Raw genomic sequence first — 24,030 nt, 5'->3', positions numbered from 1 at the left:
CTGAAGGAAGAGAAGATACCAACAATCTCTGACAGTGCAGAAACCCAAGAAAGAAAACGGAGGGTTGAGCTGTTTCTGCTTGATTGGTTTTCTGTCTTCTGTCCAGTAACTGAAGCTAAAGCCCATGTTTAATCAGCTTCCTTATTCCCAGCGAGAACACTTAGAGCGATTGCTTCTGAGGTGACCTCTATCAGACGGGATGCTGAGTGCTTATTGGTGCACCTCCGTGTAATAACGTGTCTTCAGCACTGTAGTGCCTCTAATGGTCTGCTGGGTAATGACATCTGTAGTGTTGTGCATTACATCATGTGTTCTCGCCATACTCATTACCTATAGCAATGCAGATGATCCACCATCTTGAGAGAGGACGGAAGAGTCTGATTTCCCAACTAATCCCGCTGTATTAATGGGCAAAGGTGGCTTCACCCCATTAAGCTGAACGGCATTTTACAGTTTTCTTTAGCAGAAAATAAATAAGGTGCAGACTTCATTAATTTTATATGAACTACAAGATATGAAAAAATGATAAAGATTAATTGCAACCTTTTCGAGGGACTGCTTTATCTTTAAGCAGATGAGGGAGAGACAAGAGGAGACCCCTGCTCTAATCAGTTCTGATGAATAGCGAGGCAGTTTAATCTTTTATACCTGACATGCTTATGTATGATTGGGATCTGCTGGAGATTGAATCGATTTTTTTTTTTTTTTTGTAAGGTTATTATCAAATTTGATGGCCACTTTCAGCAAGGCTTAATACTTTGAAGAATGCAATTAAACATATGTATTATTAGAATCAGCGCTTGACATTAACACCCGCCAAACAGGTGGATTTCAGAAGTGGCGTGTATTTTGACAGGTTGAATTTTATAATATATAATTTTTTTTCAATTGTAGCCTTTTAAAAAGGCATCTGAAATAATAAAGCCAAATGTACATTGGCTCGTTTAGTTTCACTTGAAGTAGTTTGGTCTCTCTGCGAAGATCCCATTTCTGTCGGATCCCTCCGACGAACGTTGGAGTGACCGACATGAAAGGGAACTGTTTGAATGATATTTCAAAATATTACTGTTTTTCGATCAAATAAATTCAGCATTGAGCATAAAACGTTCAACGAAATCTTACTGACCGAAAACTTCTGAACTGTGTATATAATAAATATTTATTATATGTTGATATAATTATTATTTATTACATATATTTACAGTATTAACCTATCCATACTGTTCCCTAGTGCAAAAAGTGACCGGTGTGAATCTGACTAGAAATTCTTCCAGAGGAGAAAGTTTTATTGCTCCAGAAGCAATTGTCAAACAGAAATGTGGCTTAACTAACGACTTGTTCGTACGTGCAATGAGAACTACATTAACATCCCAAAAGCTCAATTTAGTTACGAGCCCCAATAAGCCAGTCATCCTCAGGCTGTTGCGTTTGTGTATTGCCTGGGGTCGTGCTGATTCATGCTAATGCAAGGTCGTGGCCCCACGGCTGCTAGGAGACCCGAGCGGAGCTGACAAATTTATGTGCCATTTGATTGGGAAGATTAAAAGCGGTTTGCTTTAATAGCAGGGGTTTTAGTGCCATTAAACGAGTCTATTTGGTTGGAGGCATGGAGCTGCTCTCTCACAAGTGGATTCACCCTCGTTAGCACAGCGCATGAAAAATGATTAGCGTAATAAAATCCTGCCAGGAGAGAGAGGACCAGGAAGAATGCAGTGTCATTGTGGCCACCTTCATTTAAGATGGTTTAATGCTAGCGTACCCTAATGAAAATTCATCATGCAGACCATGGGACATTTTGTTTGAATTGTTCAGTGTTTATTCCGTTAATGTAAATTTCAGTGTTTATATACAGTAGATATACAGTATAGGCCTATATATATATATATATTTCCTTAGCAGCCTCTTGTAGACCCCAGTTTGAAAACTTTGCTGTATAATACCTAAATGTCTCTATTTTTAAAGTGTAAAAGTGGGAAATGTGTAAGCTGCCGTCAAAGCTTTTACATTCCCACTGTCTATAAAGAGAACAGACATTCTCTTTAGCGTGTCTGTGGGTGGGATACCCATCATCACTCATAGAGGGGCAGGCAGTAGAAATCCACCTCGTAAAGCTGCTGATAACCCCGCTGTCTGTCTGCTCCCAGGCATGGTGTGGCAGGCTGTGATGTGGCGAGGTTTTAACTGGAGGGCTTTCAGAAACTCTGTGTCACGACCACTGATTGAATCTGTGTGTCTGACCAAAATAAGTCCTGGTTCTTTCTCCCAGCTGCTTTTAATGAGCCGGGTGTCTTGAGCCGATTTATAGCTTAGAGTAAATCGAATTTGTGTTGTAGCTTCACCAAATCGATCACTTAAATTTGTATGCTGCCAGTGAGTGGGCAACTTGTCACAAAGTTATCATTTGTGCCCAAATACACAGATTTATGAGGATAAAACCTCTCACTTATTTAAACTGCATGATTAAAGGCTGAGGTTTTCTCTTCATGGCGCCTTGTGGATGCTCTTAGAGAATTTAATTTAACCACTCACACTAAATGAAACAAGACAGTCCTAAAATTGTGAATTAGAGCTGTATAGTGTGAAATTGCACTTTTGTGAGTGTATGTGTGTTGAATGAAAGAGATCCTTTTGCATTTCCATCCATGTCAGATAGTGAGTACCCCCTGTGGACTTTGAATGGAAATGAAGATGGAAGTCCATCCATCCATCCATCCATCCATCCATCCATCCATCCATGTCGATTGATCAATTGTATTGGTACAAGTCTAGTCTGATATTTTGTGTGAGCGTAGTGTTTAAAATTGCAGTGTCTTATTATTGATGTACCCTTATTATGTTACCTGCTTATTCTCAAGGCCTGTTTGAGTTTAAGAGGATTTAACAGCATTGTTTGGTCATGATTACACAATGGAAAATATTTTTTGTTGCAAAGTCGGTCCTACTTGAACGTAGTTGAATGGAGAATAGCCAAGCCACATGACTTCATGGCTCTGCTCAACTCAAGAAAATGAGCTGATTTACATAAAGAGGGAAGTCTGAAAAGTGTTACATTTAAAATAAATCTAATGTAGAGGGCACTTAATGTAGAATAGTCTCAGAAGCTCTCACAAATGCAAATGGGGTCCATGACCTTTAGCTCTGGAGTTAAGTAGTGTCAAGGCTACTGCAGGCAGAGGAGGGTCTGAAACGCATAGATAGCACAAGAAGCATTTGAGAGTTAGCAGTGTCACAGAAAGGGTAATTGATCTATGGTCTGTATAAAATACAGAGTTGTCTTCTCTTGTGACAGCTAGCAAGAGAGCTAATGATGTTGCTTTTAGTTCTTTCTGAAGTGAAACTTTAAGACCCCAAATAATTGCAACAGAAAGTTTGGGACATCAAAGGGATTTAAAAAAGAAAGCTACTTAATCTATAGCCTATATAAAAAGTGTTTTACAAACATGCGTGTAAATTCTTCAGCCCTTTCTTCCTTATCCACCTTTATCCATGCACTTGTGTCCTCAATGTTTGGACCTCAGTGTTTGGGGGCCTGTTCAGGGGAAACTAGAGTTGTACCGCTCTGCTGTGATACCCCCCCACCAACCCCCCCTGAAAGTTCAATAAGCTCTTTGTTTTCTGTATTAATGCTGCAGTTCAACTGTCCTCTCTACTGTGACTCCCAAGCAACTTTTAGACTCTTTCACTTTTATTGTGACCTGCCAAACCCACTGGGCCTAGAATATATCACTAAGAACAAACACTCATGTATCAAATTAAGTCAAAGCAACGCTTATGCAAAGTTATGCAAGGATGTATAGAAATGTATAGAATTTCTTACAGGTTTTGAATGATAGGTGTTTATTGTTTATTACAGGGGTTTTCAAACTTTTGTTTATTGATTAATGTCATGATTTCTTATTTTATTTTTCTCTGAAGATTTCCACTGACCCCTAGTGCACCCTCTTGCAGCCTCTAGTTTAAACACCTCTGGTCCAAAAAATAAGTATACAGATACAAAAAGGTGCATCCACCAATTACGCACACTGTGTCTGCAATCGGATGAAAGCCGCATGAGAAGCAGAAATGTGAAACAAACACCCCACCTTCCTGTCTGATGGGAAGCCCCTCGCTGTGAATTTATTGAATGCCCTTGTACTGTACTTATATAGATGCCAGGTTACAAAACTTTTAATAGTCAACATGCTCATAAATAAGTCAATGTTTTCTTCTCCTTTATTTCCTATCAGCTCCATCTCCAGTTCACCACAGTCTGGGAGCTTATTGAGTCATAAACACTATTTTTGGGAAACAAAACAAAACATCCTGGTCTATCTTTTCCATATAATAGAGGTGAGCAAGGACTGTCAAACTCCAAAATGATACAAGAAGTGTCATAACCTATCAGAAAAGTGGCCATACGACTTGTGCTTAATAATTCAAGTTTGTGGAATGGTCATTCTCTCATAAATATTTAGGGGAACTTTTCCCTTTAGGTGTAAAAAAACTCAAACTAAAATAAAGGGCTATTTCCCTTGCAGGGATTATAAATAATCTACAGATCCCAGTGATCTGAGATGGCAGGTCTAATGGAGTGCAGGAGATATGGATTTTTAGCCAGTTTGTTTAACTGAGACCTGCGATGTAATGATGATGTGAATACAACTGTCACAGGTGTAGGTTTAAGTGAAGATTTAGTGAGTCAGAACATATAAGTTAAAGACTTTGCCTATGGCAGGTTTAATAATGCCTTGTTGTGGAGTGGCTGTCTGCTGTATTTTGCGTAGGTAAATTCATTCTCACACACACACTCATGCTTTATAGATGAGACCTGGGTTGCTGTCGTATTAGTTACCCGCAGTCTGCATCAGAGTGGAGGTTGATATGGCGACAGCATGAGCACATGGAACAAGGATGTGTGCTTGTGTGACGGCCAGGTGCTTTATTCACAATGGAGCGATCTACAGTAGCTGGAAACGTGATTTTTATAGCCAGTCTTTTGTCTGGGAAAAATATCTGCATCATCATAAATAAAACTGCATCATATTGCATAATTTACTGCCTCTGGCTTTTTTACTTCACATTTTAACGGCCCTAAAAATAGATTTCGATATTCTTGATGCAACGTTTCTTTCTTTCCTTTTTTATTTTGGATTAGGTTAGGGTCACCCTTGTGTTAGTACTTTTTAATTTAGTTTGTTAACATTATTTTCTTGATGTTCTAAACATAATCCTAGAGTTTGTTAAACATGTGTGCGGTCACAGACAGTAGGTAATCTCTTTTCGTGTGTATGCAGGTGAGGATCGTGACGGCTCAGCTTCATCAGATATCACCTCTCTATCTTGAGCTTTTATGTCTGCACCTCATTCTGTCCCACTTTCTTCCACCCCACGATTCTTCAGTCACTTTAATGTTGTCTGCTTTGCCACTAACCAATGCTAACCAGTGTTTTTCTTGTCTCTCTCCCTTAATTTTGCCTCCTGAAGATCATAGAATGATCATTGCAGGTAAGCACAGCTTTTACTAACTTCTTGTATGCTTAATCTCCGGCTTGCTTAGATGTTTTACTCTTAAATCCCCTTTTTACTGCTTTGCAGAGCCTGAAACTTATCTACGGCTCAATCGGCGGGATTGCTTTATAAACTTCCTTTCTTAGTGGGGCAAACAGCCAAGGTGTTTTTACTTGTGTTTGCATTCCGCAATGCTTTGGAATCATTCCTCCCACCCAGCATTGTTGTCACCCGTATTAAGCGAACAGCGTTATCCGCCGCTGTCCTATCAGCGGGAAAGGGCCAGGACAGAGAGCCTCTTTGAGTTGGTGTCTTGTGAGGAATCTGAAAGCCTGTGAAGAATGAGCAGGGCCTCTTTTTTTCAAAAAGTGGCTGATAGCTGTGCCAGGCTCTAATTGAAAATGGCGGTAATGAGTGTGTGAAAGATCAATGTGGTCTCCGCGCTCACAATCTGCAGCCAAACCCCTGGAGTGTGGTTAAAAGATGGAGGGCCCTTCCCCGTTCACCCTGTGCACTAATAGTCTCCATTTTAGCAAACGGGAACAGGGGAATTTTTCTCTCCCAGGAGACTCAATGAGAAGAATCAATGAGTGTGTGCCATGTCCGAAAGTCAGGGCGATGAGAGGAAATAGAGACGGATAAAGAGAGTGATGGTTGAAAGGGAATGGACTCCTGTGCTAGGAGAGAGAAGTTATTCAACGAAAGACAATAGCCCCTCCATAGGGTCTCTCACTTTTTCCTTTTAGATGTTTGTGCTGCTTTAAACAGGCTAAGTCTGAAACAGAGCGACGGAGGATAGATGTAGGTGAGCTCTTGGAAATCAGTGCTAGTTATTTCCATTAAGCTAATGGAGAACGTTTAACTGAGAAGAGTTTTTATGATTGTCATTTTCAAGCTTAAATATAAAATTTTACAATTACATTTATATTTATCAGATGTAAATGTAAGGTCATTATTCATCAACAATAAATCATAAGCAATCTGTTGGCGTAAATGCACAATATTTATTGTTTGTGAACTGCTTTGAAACGGCAAGCCTGTAGAATGCACAACAATGACTTTGAACGTGCAGCGCTTGCGCTTATTTAATTAAATCATAGACTTTTGAGTTTGAAGTTTAAATATATATATATATATATATATATAAATAAATATAGCTGCAAGCAGCGATTACGGGCCCAAGCCGGTGGCACCGCCACCCCGGTGCCTTTAGTTGCACTAAAGGCACCAGGGTGGAGGTGCCACCGGCTTGGGCCCTCCATCGCTGCTTGCAGCTATATTTATTTATATATATATATATATATATATATAAAAAAAAACGCCACCCCGGTGCCTTTAGGGTTCTTGTGCACAACGGGCAATAACGTATCTCCGCTTTAGAGCTTGCATCAGTGTGGGTTCTGCAAAAGTGCGCATCGAGGGCGTGAGCACCGTTCTGAAAACTAAAATGAAAATTAGACACCCTACAGTTTCATGGACTTAACGGACACATGAAATCAGCAGCCATTGTAAGTACACAAGACCAAAAATTCATATGAAGTGTGGTATATATATATATTAATTTTTTTAAGGGACAAGACAGATCATTTGACTTGCCTGACCTGATTAGAACAGTGAAAAAATAAAAAAATAAAAAATGGGTTGTGCAAAAAGGCGCATTTTTTGCTAGATTTTTTAAAAAGTTTAAATATATCAAAACAGAAAGATTTTTTTACATTTAAAAGCGTGCAATGAAAAACAGGAATAGGGGAGGGGAATGGCCGACAGAGACAGAGAACTTTTGAAACTAAAAAAATAACATCCTAACTTTGACAGAAAGTAGTCTTTGATAATGTTTAAATATACATAAAAATGCAGCATTGAATTAATTGAAATTAGTGTACTTTAAAACACTTGTTTAAAAGAAAAAACACATTTATACATAGTATAAAACACTAGATGGCACAATATACCTATTTTTAATAGTCTTTCTGCCCCCCTCCCCACACAGACAAACACAGGAGGGGCTGTCTGTGTGTGTGGCTGCGATGTCAAGATTGCTGTGTGTGTGTGTGTGTGTGTGTGTGTGTGTGTGTGTGTGTGTGTGTGTGTGTGTGTGTGTGTGTGTGTGTGTGTGTGTGTGTGTGTGTGTGTGTGTGTGTGTGTGTGTGTGTGTGTGTGTGTACGAGGATCGATCGAAAAATGGAGACATAAAAACATACTCCGTCATTTTGTTCATACAGGACATCATTCAAACTGCAAAGTGTTTCCTTATATTTGTGTGCACTTGCAATAAAACACAACATTGTGCTTTTGTTAAACTATAAACTCTTGTCAAACTGTAACATACAAATGTCACCCAACCAAAATCACACACACACACAACAATGTTGACTGTTTTTGTTCTGTTTCAGCAGCGAAAATAGTTAAACAAAGATCACAGCAGAACCATCGCGCATCTCACAGTGTTTTTTCATTAGTGAATGATTCCGCATTTTGAAAGAATCGCTTGACTCAAAGATTCAATGATCAATCCATAAAGATCTGTGTCATTCATGAATGATTCAGTCGTTCGAACGAATGAATCAATGACTCGCTCATTAAGACGGTCGTGTTTTTTCATTAGTGAATGATTCCGCATTTTGAAAGAATCGCTTGACTCAAAGATTCAATGATCAATCCATAAAGATCTGTGTCATTCATGAATGACTCAGTCGTTCGAACGACTCGTTTGAACGAATGAATCAATGACTCGCTCATTAAGACGGTCGCCTGGCGACACCTATAGGAGGTTTAGTGTTATGTTTAAAAGTAGCCTTTCATTCTTTGCAACGATCGTTAATTAACTTATATTTAAAACAATCTTAAAACATTATTTAATGCATTGTTATTTTTCAGTGTAAAATATTTAATTTGATCAGCCACAGGGTAGGCTAACAGTCCTATAGTGTCTTATTATTCTAAATAATTTAATTTATTGATCAAATTTAGAAATTAAAAATGAACTATGAAGCATACATTTAATAAGAGTAGGGTGTGACTAGGTATAGATATTACAATATACAGATATTCAAATATAGTGGGCACTAGCCTATTAAAACCTGAACGTGTCCGCTTAATAAATCGTGAGCTGAATGAGTCTCAGCAAACATCAGCACAAGGAGTCCAATTTCATTAATCATGGGTGAAAAGCTGACTGAAAAGATTAAGAATAATAGGCTATTGAACACGCAATTCAAGCAATCCCACCCCCGAAATGGCGCTATGTTTAAAATTAAACTAAATGCTCACGGCTGCACGGGCAATAACGCGTTCACGGCGAGGAACGAGCAGAACAGAGTGAATGTGTTTTAGTTCATTCCTACTGGACGTCCAGTACTTACTTTGGCTTTTAAGTTAGCGATTTAAAAGCCCCCGCTTTAATTGCACATCGATTAACCGGTAGGAAAATATTCTAACAGTCACTATTTATATAGATACAATATACAATGGGCCTACCCGATTTTGACCACAAGAGGGCAGTATTGCCCTATGTATGACTTATTTTTTGACTTAAAAAGTGCATTCTGGCTGTTTTTTAACTTATACATAATTCTTAAATTGAAATAAAAGAACAAAATGGGTTTAGTTCTGATATTTGTATACTTTTATATAGAAATAAATGGTGTATAATAAATTTTTTAGAAGATATGAGGCTTTTAGTGTTTCCTTTTTTGGACATTACTTTAATCCCTCGCCATAGCAAAACCGTTTGAGATATTTAATATCCGTTCACAATTTAGCATCTTTAATGTATTTTCATCATGTTGAAAAAGTTTGGTGTGAATAAAATAAACCACCGCTAAAAACTCGGAGTCTAAAATATACCAAAACTCACATTCAAACCAAAATATCTGACTTCTTGTTGGTCGGAGCTAATGACTGTAAATTAGAAAGTTGTCCGGATCGAAGAGAAGAATATACGTACCGAGTTTGGTTACTGTAGGTAAAACTAATACCCCATTTTTGACTAAAGGTGGCGCTACTGAGCCCCTTACCACGCCCGTTTCTGAAACTTCGCACATGTCTATTACACAATAAATGTCAAATGCATGTTGAGTTTCATGCAATTTGAAGCATGTTAAGAGCCTCAAATGCATCCAAACAGAATATAAAAGTTTAAAGCGTTGCCATGGCGACAGTATTAAAGATATCAATAATCCTTTCACAGGTCTACATCTGTCGTGTGTTTACATTATACAGATGAAGTTTGAAGCAAATCGGGTAAAAATAAGAGGGTGATTTCAAAGCATTTTGAAAGTGACACACTTCCTGCTGCCAGTTGGTGGCGCTATAACTTTGACTCACAATAGTCACATCCATGTGATCGGCCTCTTACAGCGAACACACTGCTGAAGTTTCATCCAGATCAGTTAATGTATGAGGATGTTATAACACACTTCCTGTTTCCAATATTCGCCATAAATTCGTTTCCTCGCCACGGCCAAACCGTTTGAGATATCAAAAATCCCCTCGCAATTTATCACCCTCCATGTCTTGACTTCATGCACACCGAGTTTCGTGGTCATCCGATGAATTCTCTAGGACAAGTGTTTCAAATGCCAGAACATGCGTTTCCATACAGCCCATAATAACCGACTTCCTGTTGGACTGGCGTAAAACTTAGAGCACGAAAGTTGTTCGGCCCGATGAGATCTATACGTGTACCGAGTTTCATATTATTACATGCAAGCGTGTTTAAGATATGGACATGTTTTTGAATCCCATTCCAGGGGGCGCTGGCGAGCCCCCCTGCCACGCCCGGGTCCCAGCTTCAGTCGGGCCCTAATGGCCGCGGGTTCTGACATTTGTGCAAAGTTTCAAGAGTTTTTGAGCACGTTAAGGCCCCCAAAAGTGCCCAAAAGGTAGTAAAATAATAATAATAAAGAATAATAAATAATAAATATATATATAAGCCGCCACCCCCGTTGCCTTTCGGGTTCCTGTGCACGACGGGCAATAACGTAACCCGCTTTGACTGTCGAGAGGGCAATATAGCCCTATGTATCACTCGATTTTATTTAACCAAATGTTTTTTTAACAAAATATGTTATTTATCTGATTCATCCAACCCTATACTGCACTCTTTTACTAATACTATATTATATTTCATCGTTTTCATGTCTTGCCCTCAAACATATCTGTTTAATCTGCTTATTTTTAAGTTACACATAATACATTGATTGAAAAAGAAACTCAAACTTTTTGTTTATGGTAATATTATTTGATACAGAAAGAAATAATAGAGTAATGAGACTGTGGGAGTGAGGGGAGGGTAATGACAGCCAAAGGGAGACAGAGACAGATAAGTTTTGAAACTAAAAAAATGACATCCTAACTTTGATAATGTTTAAATATACATAAAAATGCAGCATATCATTAATTGAAATTAGTGTACTTTAAAAAACTCGTTTAAAATAAAAAACACATTTATACATAGTATAAAACACTAGATGGCACAATTGTTCATAGTCTTTCTGCTCCCCTCCCCACACACACAGACAGGGGGGCTGTCTATGTGTGTGTGTGCCCTCCCTCCCCTCCCCACACAGACACACACACACAGACACACACACACACTCACACACACACACACACACACACACACACACACACACACACACACACACACACACACACACACACAGAATGGCTGGGGGAACTCTGTCAGAGAGAGGCAGAGAGAGACAAAACCACATTCAAACCAAAATATCTGACTCCCTGTTGGTCGGAGCTAATGACTGTAAATCAGAAAGTTGTCCGGCTCGATGTGCACAATATACATACCAAGTTTTGTGACTGTAGGTAAAACTAACCCCCCCACTTTTGTCAAAAGTAACACACTTCCTGCTGCCAGTTGGTGGCGCTATAACTTTGACTCACATTAGTTACATCCATGTGATCGCTCTCTTACAACAAACACGCTACTGAAGTTTCATCAAGATCAATTAATGTATGAAGACGTTATAACACATCGTGTTTCTCTTTTCTCGCCATAATTTCGTTTCCTCGCCACGACCAAACTGTTCGAGATATCAAAAATCCGTCAGCAATTTAGTATCCTCAATGTCTTGACGTCATGCTGACCGAGTTTGGTTGCGATTGGATGAATTTTCTAGAAAGAGTGTTTCAAATTCCAGGGGCATGCGTTTTCATACCACCCACAATAGCCGACTTCCTGTTGGGCTGGCGTAAAACTTAGAGCACGAAAGTTGTTCGGCCCGATGAGATCTAAATGTGTACCGAGTTTCATATTATTACATGCAAGCGTGTTTGATATACGGACAAGTGTTTGAATCCCATTCCAGGGGGCGCTGTCGAGCCCCCCTGCCACGCCCGGGTACCAGCTTCAGCCGCGGGTTCTGACCTGTGTGCAAAATTTCAAGAGTTTTCGAGCACGTTAAGGGCCCCAAAAGTGCCCGAGATTTTGCACACAGCAGAGAAAGGGTTAAACTAAACTAGCCCCCCTCCTCACACACACACACATACACAGATCCCCCCTCCCCTCCCCACCCCACACAGACAGACACACACACACAGAATGCCAGAGAGACAGAGAGAGACACAATTCACATTCAAACCACAATATCTGACTTTCTGTTGGTCGGAGCTAATGACTGTAAATTAGAAAGTTGTTCGGCTTGATAAGATCAAAACACACGCTGAGTTTTGTAACTGTAGGTAAAACTATAACTAAGTTATAACACACTTTATGCATCCTTTTTTAATCATAAATTCGTTTCCTCGCCACCGCCAAACCGTTCGAGATATCAAAAATCCGTCCGCAATTTAGCATCCTCCATGTCTTGACTTCATGCACACCGAGTTTCGTGGTCATCGGATGAATTCTCTGGGAGAAGTGTTTCAAATGCCAGAACATGCGTTTCCATACAGCCCATAATAGCCGACTTCCTGTTGGACTGGCGTAAAACTTAGAGCACGAAAGTTGTTCGGCCCGATGAGATCTATATGTGTACCGAGTTTCATATTATTACATGCAAGCGTGTTTGATATATGGACATGTTTTTGAATCCCATTCCAGGGGGCGCTGCTGAGCCCCCCAGCCACGCCCGGGTCCCAGCTTCAGTCCGGCTCTAATGGCCGCGGGTTCTGACATTTGTGCAAAGTTTCAAGAGTTTTTGAGCACGTTAAGGCCCCCAAAAGTGCCCAAAAGGTAGTAAAATAATAATAAATATAGCTGCAAGCAGCGATTACGGGCCCAAGCCGGTGGCACCGCCACCCCGGTGCCTTTAGTTGCACTAAAGGCACCAAGGTGGCGGTGCCACCGGCTTGGGCCCTCCATCGCTGCTTGCAGCTATATTTATTTATATATATATATATATATATATATATATATATATATATATATATATATATATATATATATATATATATAAAACCGCCACCCCGGTGCGTTTAGGGTTCCTGTGCACGACGGGCAATAACGTAACTCCGCTTTGACTGTCGAGAAGAAGTCTGCTTTAGAGCTTGCATCAGTGTGGGTTCTGCAAAAGTGCGCATCGAGGGCACATATCAACCACAAAGTATGAGTGAACACCCTTCTGAAACCTAAAATAAAAAATTAGACACCCTACAGTCTCATGGACTTAACGGACACATGAAATCAGCAGCCATTGTAAGTACACAACACCGAAAATTCCTATGAAGTGTGGTATATATATTCATTGAAATTACTGTACTTTAAAACACTTGTTTAAAAGAAAAAACACATGTATACATAGTATAAAACACTAGATGGCACAATATACCTATTTTTAATAGAGTCTTTCTGCCCCCCTCCCCACACACACAGACAGGGGGGGCTGTCTGTGTGTGTGCCCTCCCTCCCCTCTCCACACAGACACACACAGACACACACACACACACACACACACACACACACACACACACACACACACACACACACACACACACACACACACACACACACACACACACACACACACACACACACACACACACACACACACTGGCAGGGGGAACTCTGTCAGAGAGAGGCAGAGAGAGACAAAACCACATTCAAACCAAAATATCTGACTTCCTGTTGGTCGGAGCTAATGACTGTAAATCAGAAAGTTGTCCGGCTCGATGTGCACAATATACATACCAAGTTTTGTGACTGTAGGTAAAACTAACCTTTTAGTTTACTAAAGTTTGTCAAAAGTAACACACTTCCTGCTGCCAGTTGGTGGCGCTATAACTTTGACTCACATTAGTTACATCCATGTGATCGCTCTCTTACAACAAACACGCTACTGAAGTTTCATCAAGATCAATTAATGTATGAAGACGTTATAACACATCGTGTTTCTCTTTTCTCGCCATAATTTCGTTTCCTCGCCACGGCCAAACTGTTCCAGATATCAAAAATCCGTCAGCAATTTAGTATCCTCAATGTCTTGACGTCATGCTGACCGAGTTTGGTTGCGATTGAATGAATTTTCTAGAAAGAGTGTTTCAAATGCCAGAACATGCGTTTTCATACCACCCACAATAGCCGACTTCCTGTTGGGCTGGCGTAAAACTTAGAGCACGAAAGTTGTTCGGCCCGATGAGATCTAAATGTGTACCGAGTTTCATATTATTACATGCAAGCGTGTTTGATATACGGACAAGTGTTTGAATCCCATTCCAGGGGGCGCTGTCGAGCCCCCCTGCCACGCCCGGGTACCAGCTTCAGCGGGTTCTGACCTGTGTGCAAAATTTCAAGAGTTTTCGAGCACGTTAAGGGCCCCAAAAGTGCCCGAGATTTTGCACACAGCAGAGAAAGGGTTAAACTAAACTAGCCCCCCTCCTCACACACACACATACACACACACATACACAGATCCCCCCCTCCCCTCCCCACCCAGTTTTCGAGCACGTTAAGGGCCCCAAAAGTGCCCGAGATTTTGCACACAGCAGAGAAAGGGTTAAACTAAACTACCGGTAGCCCCCCTCCTCACACACACACACACACATACACAGATCCCCCCCTCCCCTCCCCACCCAGTTTTCGAGCACGTTAAGGGCCCCAAAAGTGCCCGAGATTTTGCACACAGCAGAGAAAGGGTTAAACTAAACTAGCCCCCCTCCTCACACACACACACACATACACAGATCCCCCCCTCCCCTCCCCACCCCACACAGACAGACACACAGAATGGCAGAGAGACAGAGAGAGACACAATTCACATTCAAACCACAATATCTGACTTTCTGTTGGTCGGAGCTAATGACTGTAAATTAGAAAGTTGTTCGGCTTGATAAGATCAAAATACACGCTGAGTTTTGTAACTGTAGGTAAAACTATAACTAAGTTATAACACACTTTATGCATCCTTTTTTAATCATAAATTCGTTTCCTCGCCACGGCCAAACCGTTCGAGATATCAAAAATCCCCTCGCAATTTAGCATCCTCCATGTCTTGACTTCATGCACACCGAGTTTCGTGGTCATCGGATGAATTCTCTGGGAGAAGTGTTTCAAATGCCAGAACATGCGTTTCCATACAGCCCATAATAGCCGACTTCCTGTTGGACTGGCGTAAAACTTAGAGCACGAAAGTTGTTCGGCCCGATGAGATCTATATGTGTACCGAGTTTCATATTATTACATGCAAGCGTGTTTGATATATGGACATGTTTTTGAATCCCATTCCAGGGGGCGCTGCCGAGCCCCCCTGCCACGCCCGGGTCCCAGCTTCAGTGCGCCTCTAATGGCCGCGGGTTCTGACATTTGTGCAAAGTTTCAAGAGTTTTTGAGCACGTTAAGGCCCCCAAAAGTGCCCAAAAGGTAGTAAAATAATAATAAAATATAGCTGCAAGCAGCGATTACGGGCCCAAGCCGGTGGCACCGCCACCCTGGTGCCTTATACTAAAGGCACCGGGCTGACGCTGCCACCGGCTTGGGCCCTCCATCGCTGCTTGCAGCTATATTTATTTATATTTATATTTATATATATATATATATATATATATATATATATATATATATATATATATATATATATATATATATATAAAAAGCCGCCACCCCCGTTGCCTTTCGGGTTCCTGTGCACAACGGGCAATAACGTAACCCCGCTTTGACTGTCGAGAAGAAGTCTGCTTTAGAGCTTGCATCAGTGTGAGTCTTTCTGCTCCCCTCCAAACACACACAGAAAAGGGGGGGGGCTGTCTGTGTGTGTGCCCTCCCTCCCTCCCTCCCCACACACACACACACACACACACACACACACACACACACACACACACACACACACACACACACACAGAGAATGGCAGGGGGAACTCTGTCAGAGAGAGACAAAACCACATTCAAACCAAAATATCTGACTTCCTGTTGGTAGTAGCTAATGACTGTAAATGAGAAAGTTGTCCGGATCGATAAGCACAATATAGAGACCGAGTTTTGTGACTGTAGGTAAAAATAACCCACCCACTTTAGTCAAAAGTATCTTGAAAGTAATACACTTCCTGCTGCCAGTTGGTGGCGCTATAACTTTGACTCACAATAGTCACATCCATGTGATCGCCCTCTTACAACAAACACACTGCTGAAGTTTCATCAAGATCAATAAATGTATGAAGACGTTATAACACATTGTGTTTTTCTTTTCTCGCCATAAATTCGTTTCCTCGCCACGGCCAAACCGTTCGAGATATCGAAAATCCGTCCGCAATTTAGCGTCCTCAATGTCTTGACTTCATGCTGACCGAGTTTGGTGGCGATAGGATAATTTTTCTTGGAGGAGTATATCAAATTCCAGGGGCATGCATTTTCATACAGCCCATGATAGCCGACTTCCTGTTGGACTGGCGTAAAACTTAGAGCACGAAAGTTGTTCGGCCCGATTAAATCTATATGTGTACCGAGTTTCATATTATTACATGCAAACGTGTTTGATATATGGACCAAGTTTTTCGGACCACGTTCAAGGGGGCGCTGTTGAGCTCCCCTGCCACGCCCGGGTACCAGCTTCAGCCCAGCCCTGATGGCCGCAGGTTCTGACCTGTGTGCAAAGTTTCAAGAGTTTTCGAGCACGTTAAGGGCCCCAAAAGTGCCCGAGAAGTCCCACACAGCAGAGAAAGGGTTAAAATAAAGCCCCCCTCCTCTCTCACACACACAGACACTGAGAGAGACTGGCAAAATTCCCATCAAATCACATTCAAACCAAAATATCTGACTTCCTGTTGGTCGGAGCTAATGACTGTAAATTAGAAAGTTGTCCGGCTCGGGGAGATAAATATAAATACCGATTTTTGTTACTGTAGGTAAAACTAATACCCCATTTTTGACTAAAGGTGGCGCTACTGAGCCCCTTACCACGCCCGTTTCTGAAACTTCACACATGCCTAGTACCTAATAAATCTGATATGCATGTTGAGTTTCATGCAATTTGAAGCATGTTAAGAGCCTCAAATGCACCCAAAAAGAATATAAAAGTTTAAAGCGTTGCCATGGCAACAGTATTTAAGATATCAATAATCCTTTCACAAGTCTACATCTGCCGTGTGTTTACATTATACACATAAAGTTTGAAGCAAATCGGGTAAAAATAAGAGGGTGAATTCAAAGCATTTTGAAAGTGACACACTTCCTGCTGCCAGTTGGTGGCGCTATAACTTTGACTCACAATAGTCACATCCATGCGATCGGCCTCTTACAACGAACACACTGCTGAAGTTTCATCAAGATCAATTAATGTATGAGGATGTTATAACACACTTCCTGTTTCCAATATTCGCCATAAATTCGTTTCCTCGCCACGGCCAAACCGTTCGAGATATCAAAAATCCCCTCGCAATTTATCATCCTCCATGTCTTGACTTCATGCACACCGAGTTTCGTGGTCATCCGATGAATTCTCTAGGACAAGTGTTTCAAATGCCAGAACATGCGTTTCCATACAGCCCATAATAACCGACTTCCTGTTGGACTGGCGTAAAACTTAGAGCACGAAAGTTGTTCGGCCCGATGAGATCTATACGTGTACCGAGTTTCATATTATTACATGCAAGCGTGTTTGAGATATGGACATGTTTTTGAATCCCATTCCAGGGGGCGCTGGCGAGCCCCCCTGCCACGCCCGGGTCCCAGCTTCAGTCGGGCCCTAATGGCCGCGGGTTCTGACATTTGTGCAAAGTTTCAAGAGTTTTTGAGCACGTTAAGGCCCCCAAAAGTGCCCAAAAGGTAGTAATATAATAATAATAAAGAAGAAGAATAAATAATAATCCCATGGAAAACAATAGGGCCTTCGCCTTTTCAAGGCTTGGGCCCTAATAAAGGCACCAGGGTGGCGGTGCCACCGGCTTGGGCCCGTAATCGCTGCTTGCAGCTATATTTATTTATATATATATATATATATATATATAAAACCGCCACCCCGGTGCCTTTAGGGTTCCTGTGCACAATGGGCAATAACGTAACTCCGCTTTGATTGTCCAGAAGAAGTCTGCTTTAGAGCTTGCATCAGTGTGGGTTCTGCAAAAGTGCGCATCGAGGGCACATATCAACCACAAAGTATGCGTGAGCACCCTTCTGAAACCTAAAATGAAAAATTAGACACCCTACAGTCTCATGGACTTAACGGACACATGAAATCAGCAGCCATTGTAAGTACACAACACCAAAAATTCATATGAAGTGTGGTATATATATATATATATTACCTTTTTTAAGGGACAAGACAAAGAATTTGACTTGCCTGACCTGATTAGAACAGTGGAAAAAAATAAAAAATAAAAATAATCACTAAAACGAGAATTGTTCTGATTTTATTATGATACTCAAAATATTCCACAACAAATCCTTTAAATGTATTGATATTCAGAACAGAACAAGAATTAAAAAAATAACAATAAAATATAATTTATTTATTTCGATTTTGTATTTTTATTTAATGACTATTATTTATTTAGAGCAGGTACAGCTAGTGTGCGATGCTTTTGCTATTTCAGAGGAAAAAAACACATTTTATTTAAAAAATGCTTTTCAATTAAATCAGATGTTCAAGCTTTGTTTTCGTTTTATTATTTTGTTTGTTTTAAACTTTGTTCAATTTATATTGTTAATCATTTGACACTTAACCAAATGCATAAAGTATCATTTTAACTTTTAAAAAACTATTAACATTTGTTCATAGTACATTGTCTGTCTTTTGTTAATAGGACAAAACATTGTTATTATATTTTATAATATTTTATATATATATATATATATATATATATATATATATATATATATATATATATATTAAATAAACATTTGTAATGAAATCGTTCAAAAAAAAAATATCAGCATTGTTTTAAACTTTGAAACACAGAAGTAGCGCAATGTCTGGCCACGCCCACTTCTGGCATCAGACTTTTAGGCTGGCGCTGTCGTGATCACACTGATATGACGTATGGTTCTGGGGTTCTGCAGTTGGTTACTATTGGGGCTCCCGCGCCGCCTCCTTTTCACAACCTGAGGGAACCGTCTCCGGAATATTAACCTCACTCCCAGAAGTCCAATTCCCATCATTCATGCCTCTTACCTGGGACTGATTGCACGCACGCACACGCACACACACACACACACACACACACACACACACACCCGCGCACACACGCACACGTACACTGTTTAAAAACAAGAAATATTTATCCAACCTCGTTTAAAACAGTCTGTCGGTGCCATCTTTTGGACATTCATCATATTGCATTGGTTTTAATTTCTAGTCCTCAAACAGAGCAGTAGCCTAATCCGTTTATTTTTAAGTTATTGATTAAAAAAGAAACATCAAATGCATTTTTAGTCATAGTATTATTTTATACAGAAATACATTATTTGTAATTCAGATGAGAATAATTTTAAGGAAAACAAATATATTGATCTGAAATATAGCACGTGTTTTTGTAAAATAAATTCAAGCAATAGTCTACCCGCCCCCGAAATGGCGCTAATTTTAAAATTAAACTAAAAAAGCTCACGGCTGCACAGGCATTCATAACGGTGCGCGTCCAACGCGAGGAGTGAGCAGAACAGAGCGAACGTTTTTTAGTTAATTTCTACTTTCATAGGAATTCATTCGAGCGCACTGCAAGCGCCACCATAATCATACTTACTTTCACTTTTATATTAGCGATTTAAAAGCCCTCGCTGGTGTCACACGTTGGTTAACCGGTGGGAAAAATATACAGATATTCAAATATACAGATATATTAAATATATCATCGCGCTCCACCGTCGATGTGATGTGTGTGTGTGTGTTAAAATAATTTAGTTCAGTTAGAGAACGGGCACTAACCTACAATTAAAACCTGAACGTGTCCGCTTAATAAATCGTGAGCTGAATGAGAGTCGCAGCAAAGATCAGCACAAGGAGTCCAATTTCATTAATCATGGGTGGACAGCTGACTGAAAAGATGATGACGGAATATTGAACACGCAATTCAAGCAATCCCACCCCCGAAATGGCGCTATGTTTAAAATGAAACTAAATGCTCACGGCTACACGGGTAATAACGCGTTCACGGCGAGGAACGAGCAGAACCATTTTTTTACAGTCTATGAGCAGAACAGAGTGAATGTGTTTTAGTTCATTCCTACTGGACGTCCAGTAGGCTACTACTTTGGCTTTTAAGTTAGCGATTTAAAAGCCCCCGCTTTAATCACACATCCATTAACCCGTAGGAAAATATTCTCACAGTCACTAATATATTTATATATAAATACAATATACAATGGGCCTACCTGATTTCGAACACAAGAGGGCAGTATTGCCCTATGTATGACTTATTTTTTTACTAAATAGCGCATTCTGGCTGTTTTTTAACTTATACATAATTCTTAAATTGAAAAAAAGAACAAAATGGGTTTAGTTCTGATATTTGTATACTTTTATATAGAAATAAATGATGTATAATACAATTTTTAGAAGATATGAGGCTTTTAGTGTTTCCTTTCTGGACATTACTTTAATCCCTCGCCACAGCAAAACCGTTTGAGATATTTAATATCCGTTCATAATTTAGCATCTTTAATGTATTTTCATCATGTTGAAAAAGTTTGGTGTGAATAAAATCAACCACCGCTAAAAACTCGGAGTCTAAAATATATCAATATATCACATTCAAACCAAAATATCTGACTTCCTGTTGGTCGGAGCTAATGACTGTAAATTAGAAAGTTGTCCGGCTCGAAGAGAAGAATATACGTACCGAGTTTGGTTACTGTAGATAAAACTAATACCCCATTTTTGACTAAAGGTGGCGCTACTGAGCCCCTTACCACGCCCGTTTCTGAAACTTCGCACATGTCTATTACACAATAAATGTGATATGCATGTTGAGTTTCATGCAATTTGAAGCATGTTAAGAGCCTCAAATGCATCCAAAAAGAATATAAAAGTTTAAAGCGTTGCCATGGCGACAGTATTAAAGATATCAATAATCCTTTCACAGGTCTACATCTGTCGTGTGTTTACATTATACAGATGAAGTTTGAAGCAAATCGGGTAAAAATAAGAGGGTGAATTCAAAGCATTTTGAAAGTGACACACTTCCTGCTGCCAGTTGGTGGCGCTATAACTTTGACTCACAATAGTCACATCCATGTGATCGGCCTCTTACAACGAACACACTGCTGAAGTTTCATCAAGATCAGTTAATGTATGAGGATGTTATAACACACTTCCTGTTTCCAATATTCGCCATAAATTCGTTTCCTCGCCACGGCCAAACCGTTCGAGATATCAAAAATCCCCTCGCAATTTATCATCCTCCATGTCTTGACTTCATGCACACCGAGTTTCGTGGTCATCCGATGAATTCTCTAGGACAAGTGTTTCAAATGCCAGAACATGCGTTTCCATACAGCCCATAATAACCGACTTCCTGTTGGACTGGCGTAAAACTTAGAGCACGAAAGTTGTTCGGCCCGATGAGATCTATACGTGTACCGAGTTTCATATTATTACATGCAAGCGTGTTTGAGATATGGACATGTTTTTGAATCCCATTCCAGGGGGCGCTGTCGAGCCCCCCTGCCACGCCCGGGTCCCAGCTTCAGTCGGGCCCTAATGGCCGCGGGTTCTGACATTTGTGCAAAGTTTCAAGAGTTTTTGAGCACGTTAAGGCCCCCAAAAGTGCCCAAAAGGTAGTAATATAATAATAATAAAGAAGAAGAATAAATAATAATCCCATGGAAAACAATAGGGCCTTCGCCTTTTCAAGGCTTGGGCCCTAATAATAAAGAAGAAGAAGAAGAAGAAGAATAATAAATAATAATCCTAAGAAAAACAATAGGGCCTTCGCCTTTTCAAGGCTTGGGCCCTAATAATCACTTTAGGCTGTATCGCAATTCCTGTTTTTTTAAATTTCCAAATGTAAGACCTTATAAGATATATTACATTTCATAAAACTGAGGACCTGCGGGGACTTTTTATTCTCACATGTATTCTTAAATACATTTTACAGTTCGCACACATAGTCGCAAATGTAAGTGAAACGCTCACTGTCAAGTCCTGCAATATCAGATTTTTTTTTTTTTTTTTTAAGTGTAACGTTTTTTAACTTGCTTTGTATTGTTACAATATTGGTAGTCGGCAATATGTAAATGAACATCGTTTACTCGTCAGTGTTACTGTTACCCCGTATTAAACTCGCGTTTATTTGTTATCAAAACCCCTGAAGCTGTCAAAAGTCCACCGGATTAACTTTTGAAAGGTCCAGGGCTTTCTTGAAAACTACAGATTACGGACAGTCGGTATCGATAGAGGTTATTGACCTTGTATCGTACTATGTCTACTCTTTAAATAGCATTATGGTAAAAATGTAATGCTATTTCAACAGCTTTCTTTCATGTACTATATGGTGTTTTGCTTCAGGAGTTTGGGCGTTTTGGCCTAAAAACATTGCGTTCATGGTCCTCCAATACAAACACCATTTTTCAGATATGGTGTTGTGGCGTTCCCTCTATATTTACGATAATTTAGCCACAGCCTACAACGCTTTGGATGCTTCACTGGAAACCGAAAGTAACTCTCTGCCACCAAATGTTTATGTAGCACTGATTTCATTTTTGTTCACCTTTCTATTGTAGGCAGCCAAATTTTATTGAAAGCCCATTTTGCCGGCGGTGAAGGGAAGTACCGTACTGCTTACGGAAGAGTTTTTTCTTTAGGTATTTTTGTGAAAGTTGAGAGGAATCAGCTATTAGAATAAAAATGCCAAGATCCTTCCACCAATAAAACATCATAAGAAAAAAAAAAAGAAGTTGCATGGAAAATTTGTCATAAATGCTGGAAAATTCTGTCAATAGAGCTTATTCACAGCAGCGCCATCTTTAATTTTTAACGGTAATGAAAGCGAGGCTGTGAGGGATAGACATACACCTCTTCAGCAGGGTGTACTGTTATTTAACGTGTTTTTGGATTGTTCTACAACATGATCTGTGGGAAATTATAAGTGATCAAGGAGCTATATATCTTATAGCGGATGCCATTGAAAACATATTAAGTCTATCCCTCACAGCATCGCTTTCATACCCGTCATGGCGCTGCTCTGAATAAGGTAAATGGCGGGTAAAGAGTTAAGCTACACTGAATGTGGAGGTTTGGGAGAGTGATTATTTTTTGTCTCTGTCTCACCGATATAGACTCCTGTGCACCCCCTGAGCTGACTGTTTGAACTCTCCGAGGTTCCTTTACTTTGTAAACGGCTGAATTTATGTGTAAATACTCTGCTCTCACCGTTTTCTAATTAACTCTGCTGTGTCCAGTTTATAAGTCACCGAGACTTAGATTTCATTTTTCTTTGTAAGTTGGTTTCGGGTGACTGATTCAGAGGAGTCTGTGCGTGTACGTGTGGTGCCCCGTATGGTGGCAGCTGTTGCCTGGAGAGCTCATTAACTCCAGAGATGTGACTTCTCTCTTCCTTCCATTACAGATATGCAAACACATAAACAACCACCTGCAGGGAGCAGCCCTGATGATGGCGCCCGGCACACACACACACACACACACACACACACACACACACACACACACACACACACACACACACACACACACACACACACACACACACACACACACACACACACACAATCTCAGCCACAGGCAGAGCAGTGAATCACTGTTAGTTCTACAACACAACAGCCTGAATTCTCATCATTATCTGCTAGTAGCTCTTTTGTTTACTGGCTGTGATTGCTGCTCCAGACATCCCATAATCCTCGTGAAGATAAAGGGACATGGTTATTAACTTTTTACTTTGAGCACCGCAAAGTTTTCATTGTGTTCAGGAGCGGGCAGGCAGTCATTTAGCCGTCACTGACAGCACATGATGTTCCTATGTAGTATGAAGTGTAGAGGATGATGTTTTGTGTTGTTACATCTTTCTGGAATGCTTGATTCAGATATTTTTTTTTGTAGTAGTTTTTGTATTGAATTATTTATTTTTCAGTTTTAATAAAACTTCTCTCTGATTTTTTTTTCTCTTCTTGTCTTTTTTTCAAGTAGCCGTAACAACACGTTT

The 24,030-nt window shown here is 40.2% G+C and overlaps 1 protein-coding gene across 6 annotated transcripts in view; it reads left to right on the top strand.

Moving 5' to 3' along the window:
• The window catches only part of agrn (agrin), a 272,520-nt gene that overhangs the window by 82,928 nt on the left and 165,562 nt on the right, over positions 1-24,030 (top strand). For 3 of the 6 annotated variants that reach the window (XM_079588149.1, XM_079588147.1, XM_079588146.1), the window contains exon 3: positions 5,464-5,484. The exons of the other annotated variants lie outside the window; for them this stretch is intronic. In XM_079588149.1, coding sequence (XP_079444275.1) covers positions 5,464-5,484 — 21 coding nt within the window. The remainder of the gene's footprint in view (positions 1-5,463; positions 5,485-24,030) is intronic. 6 annotated transcript variants of the gene reach the window in all.

This window comes from Phoxinus phoxinus, assembly GCF_949152265.1.
Source record: "Phoxinus phoxinus genome assembly, chromosome: 18".
Classification (NCBI taxonomy): domain Eukaryota; kingdom Metazoa; phylum Chordata; class Actinopteri; order Cypriniformes; family Leuciscidae; genus Phoxinus; species Phoxinus phoxinus.
This window is presented reverse-complemented; position numbering and strand designations above follow the sequence as displayed.